This window comes from Bombina bombina, chromosome 1 (genome assembly GCF_027579735.1).
Source record: "Bombina bombina isolate aBomBom1 chromosome 1, aBomBom1.pri, whole genome shotgun sequence".
NCBI lineage: Eukaryota > Metazoa > Chordata > Amphibia > Anura > Bombinatoridae > Bombina > Bombina bombina.
This window is the reverse complement of record NC_069499.1, coordinates 942,810,521-942,815,810: the sequence shown is the minus strand read 5'-3', so window position 1 is coordinate 942,815,810 and position 5,290 is coordinate 942,810,521. Positions and strand designations below refer to the sequence as shown.

The 5,290-nt window shown below is 41.0% G+C and overlaps 1 protein-coding gene across 1 annotated transcript in view; it reads right to left on the bottom strand.

Moving 5' to 3' along the window:
- Positions 1-3,560: 3,560 nt before the first annotated feature.
- Positions 3,561-5,290, bottom strand: part of CSTF1 (cleavage stimulation factor subunit 1) — a 73,865-nt gene continuing 72,135 nt past the window's right edge. Inside the window, exon 6 of the mRNA XM_053702849.1 lies at positions 3,561-4,513. Coding sequence (XP_053558824.1) covers positions 4,254-4,513 — 260 coding nt within the window. The 3' untranslated portion in view covers positions 3,561-4,253. The remainder of the gene's footprint in view (positions 4,514-5,290) is intronic.

The window sequence follows — 5,290 nt, the reverse complement described above, 5'->3', positions numbered from 1 at the left end:
GCATCCACTAGAGCCGCCTTGGGATCCCTGGATCTGGACCCGTAGCAAGGAACTTTGAAGTTCTGACGAGAGGCCATCAGATCCATGTCTGGAATGCCCCACAGTTGAGTGACTTGGGCAAAGATTTCCGGATGGAGTTCCCACTCCCCCGGATGCAATGTCTGACGACTCAGAAAATCCGCTTCCCAATTTTCCACTCCTGGGATGTGGATAGCAGACAGGTGGCAGGAGTGAGACTCCGCCCATAGAATGATTTTGGACACTTCTTCCATCGCTAGGGAACTCCTTGTTCCCCCCTGATGGTTGATGTACGCAACAGTTGTCATGTTGTCTGATTGAAACCGTATGAACTTGGCCCTCGCTAGCTGAGGCCAAGCCTTGAGAGCATTGAATATCGCTCTCAGTTCCAGAATATTTATCGGTAGAAGAGATTCTTCCCGAGACCAAAGACCCTGAGCTTTCAGGGATCCCCAGACCGCGCCCCAGCCCATCAGACTGGCGTCGGTCGTGACAATGACCCACTCTGGTCTGCGGAAGGTCATCCCTTGTGACAGGTTGTCCAGGGACAGCCACCAACGGAGTGAGTCTCTGGTCCTCTGATTTACTTGTATCTTCGGAGACAAGTCTGTATAGTCCCCATTCCACTGACTGAGCATGCACAGTTGTAATGGTCTTAGATGAATGCGCGCAAAAGGAACTATGTCCATTGCCGCTACCATCAAACCTATCACTTCCATGCACTGCGCTATGGAAGGAAGAGGAACGGAATGAAGTATCCGACAAGAGTCTAGAAGTTTTGTTTTTCTGGCTTCTGTCAGAAAAATCCTCATTTCTAAGGAGTCTATTATTGTTCCCAAGAAGGGAACCCTTGTTGATGGAGATAGAGAACTCTTTTCCACGTTCACTTTCCATCCGTGAGATCTGAGAAAGGCCAGGACAATGTCCGTGTGAGCCTTTGCTTGAGGAAGGGACGACGCTTGAATCAGAATGTCGTCCAAGTAAGGTACTACGGCAATTGCGAAAAAATATGAAGGAATTGTTCAAAATTCACCAAAATTTCACCACAGTGTCTTAAAGCCTTAAAAGTATTGCACACCAAATTTGGAAGCTTTAACCCTTAAAATAACGGAACCGGAGCCGTTTATAACTTTAACCCCTTTACAGTCCCTGGTATCTGCTTTGCTGAGACCCAACCAAGCCCAAAGGGGAATACGATACCAAATGACGCCTTCAGAAAGTCTTTTCTATGTATCAGAGCTCCTCACACATGCGACTGCATGTCATGCCTCTCAAAAACAAGTGCGCAACACCGGCGCGAAAATGAGGCTCTGCCTATGATTTGGGAAAGCCCCTAAAGAATAAGGTGTCTAAAACAGTGCCTGCCGATATAATCTTATCAAAATACCCAGATTAAAGGATTCCTCAAGGCTAAATATGTGTTAATAATGAATCGATTTAGCCCAGAAAAAGTCTACAGTCTTAATAAGCCCTTGTGAAGCCCTTATTTACTATCTTAATAAACATGGCTTACCGGATCCCATAGGGAAAATGACAGCTTCCAGCATTACATCGTCTTGTTAGAATGTGTCATACCTCAAGCAGCAAGAGACTGCTCACTGTTCCCCCAACTGAAGTTAATTGCTCTCAACAGTCCTGTGTGGAACAGCCATGGATTTTAGTAACGGTTGCTAAAATCATTTTCCTCATACAAACAGAAATCTTCATCTCTTTTCTGTTTCTGAGTAAATAGTACATACCAGCACTATTTTAAAATAACAAACTCTTGATTGAATAATAAAAACTACAGTTAAACACTAAAAAACTCTAAGCCATCTCCGTGGAGATGTTGCCTGTACAACGGCAAAGAGAATGACTGGGGTAGGCGGAGCCTAGGAGGGATCATGTGACCAGCTTTGCTGGGCTCTTTGCCATTTCCTGTTGGGGAAGAGAATATCCCACAAGTAAGGATGACGCCGTGGACCGGACACACCTATGTTGGAGAAATGAAATTTTTTGGTGCCAACAACATCCGGAAATGACACTTGTGTCTTGTACAAGGAAATTCGGCGTCAACTAAGACGTAGGAAAAGACGAATTTGCGTCACCGGACGTACCTCCAAAAATGACGCAATAAACATCGGCATTTTGCGAACCCGGATAAGTCTTTGCAGGTTCCAAGAAGACGTAAATGCTTCCAACTTTCACCGCCAGCCGAACGGCTGATTTCAGGCTTACATGTGAAGTTTAACGTGTTTCTCCTCACATGTAAGCCTGAAATCAGCTGTTCGGCTGGCGGTGAAAGTTGGAAGCATTTACGTCTTCTTGGAACCTGCAAAGACTTATCCGGGTTCGTTGGGGAGAAACATATGGTGATATAATCACATATTGCTTACTTTATTTTAAATTCTGTACATATATTTTTGTACTTGCACTGAATTAAATGCTCAGTAAAAACTTTTACTCTTAGAGAGGCTCTTTTGCGCTCTTGTTTCTTTTTTTCATATTCTTAGCATTGCACCGGGAGGGTGTCAACAGAGACCCTTCGTTTACAGAGAGCAGTAACTTTATACGCCTGTACACATTACGGCGGTGGAGACACGACTACTTACATCTGTGGAAATTATAAGTCCTCATTCTACGTTCCACTTATTGGTGGTTACAATCTGGGATATACACTTCATCCTAAGGTCGGTAATTATATTCTATACCGAAAGACTATTGGGACTTAGCCTGCCATTTGGACGCGGGCTCCTAGGTCTGGGACTTTCCTTGGTGTGTGTTTCCATATTTTACGTGAATTGAGTGTATAATTTCATTGTATTTTATTTTACTTATTGGGTTTGATTATTTAGGACCTTTTATATTTGCATTTATTACGTTATCTTATTTATGGTATAGGGAAGCGCTTGTGTTTGTTTTATTTTCTGGAATATGAGTATATCGTCAATCTGAAAAGGGAGGTAGTAGATGAATCTCTACGACCGATAACAGAGAACTTATGAAAAAGATTTCCCGTGAGGAAAACCATAGAATTCAATAGGTGATCCTCCCTTCACATCCCTCTGACATTCACTGTAGCTTCAAAATGCTGAGAAGCGCATATCATATCAACGTAGAAAATCAGGCACAAACTTACTTCACCACGTCCATAGGAGGCAAAGTTTGTACAACTGAATTGTGGGTGTGGTGAGGGGTGTATTTATAGACATGTTGAGGTTTAGGAAACTTTGCCCCTCCTGGTAGGATTGTATATCCCATACATCACTAGCTCATGGACTCTTGCCAATTACATGAAAGAAATATATCCCATATGTTATGGGTGACGGTGGACCATCAATTTACGAAAGAAAGTATATTATGTAAGGTTTGCTATGTTTAAAAGAACATGTTATACATGTTATTACTTTAATGCTTTTTTAAGCATATCTACTTGGTAAACAAAAGTGTTATAAAGTATTAGAGAGCTTCACAAAGCCTGGGGGCCGGCACATTATACACCTGAAATAAATATTATCAGCCCCTGAGATGTTAATTCACAATGACTTTGAAAGACAACCAAAACAAATTAAACATTAGAAGTCAAATTCTAATGTCACTATATTTTTGATAAAACAAACAATTATACACAGAATGTCCATCAATTTAAACAGAATTTTTAAACATACCCTTCAATCATTAACTAAAAAAGGTTTGCAGGTTAATTTTGGGTGAGATTTAAAACTGACTAAATAACATTATCTGTAACATTTTGATCTTGACCACACAGACTTAGATGTGGGGTCTACACTGTATTAGCCATGACATGACTCAATGCACCGAACAATACTTTTGGACATAACATTTAAAAGACCTAGTAATCTGCATTGCATTTTTAGACAAGATACATTTGCTGAAGAAAAATCGTAGGTTTACCCAATTTAAAATTAGCAATGACACTAGATAAGCTTTCAAAAACCAACTATATGTAAAAGGATTAGCAACCCCCCCCCCCCCCCAAAAAAAAAATCTATTCTAGAACACTGCTGCAAGTGATTGTACATTTTGGAAGTATTTTAATAAACCGTAATAAATTTGCAACCTTCCTTTAACATATGTGCAATCCAATACATTTCTATTACTTTTTAATTTTTCAAATAATTAAATTCTCCTTCATAGGAAGTTTGAATTGGCACATATTGTAATGCAACAGGATACCGATGTAGTTGTTTTTGGCAGTGTGCTGTTGGGAACGGTGGTATTCACTGCTTGGAAGCTTAGTCTGTGGTTGACCTGCGGTACCAAAATCTGGCTCGGAAGTCATCGCTGCAAGTCATGAATCCAGGATTGGTTGGAGAGTGGACAATACAGCGCACTATATTGTTATGTCCAAGTGAGAGGAGGTTCCGCCGTTCGGCAGTTCTAGAATCCCAGCAGCAAAGGCTGATGGTTCTTTCATCTGGCAACAAAACATAGTCCTCTGTGTGGTTAAATACAGCCTGTGTTCGGTGCACCTGTCTCCCGCTCAGGCCAGCGCCTACAAAAACAGAAAGTTGCATTTGTTAACAATGGTTTAAAGTTTGCTGCAACAAAAATAAGACTTTTTAAGAGTATCCTTGCTGTGGAAAGGTAAGCTGGGTATTGTAACTGTTCCACTTGTACACAGGCATATTGCTGGATCCCATTTGGCCTCTGTCAAGAGCTTCATGTTTTGTGTGAAAGAGAGAGAGATGTCAGGGGGCTCCAAACAAGCACAAATTGGCTCAGTATACTAATAATGCAAATGGATTCAACGTTGAGATTTATTAGTTTTTATAATCCAGTCACTTGAGGTCAGCGGTTTTTAACACAACAGCTCTCCTCTAGAAATTATTCTGACCCAACATCTTTCAAGCTAAAAAAGTGAGAAGCACATTTATGCCTTTAATCTTAGTACTCAAGTGATCATGCAGCACAGGCATTACAGAGCATGAACTTGCTCAATTAAATACGTGTCTAGACATGCATAACATTTAGAGGGAAACTCTAAACATGCTCTTTTTTTGTTTTTAATTTTTGACCATAGCTAGCTAGGTATTTAACCCTCACAAAAAATGTTAAAAATATAGGTAAGGTCCTGTTTGGGAGTCATAAGTATTGCAGCTCCCAAGCAAGAAACTGCCAGTGAGCAATCAGCAACGGCAGTAGCATGACCTACAAATTACTGACTATGTCCTGCTCATGAGTTTCAATGTGTGTGGCTCCTAAGTGTAATTTTAAATATGTGTTTAACTAATTTGCTGGGGTAACACACAAAGGGGACAAGCACAATGCT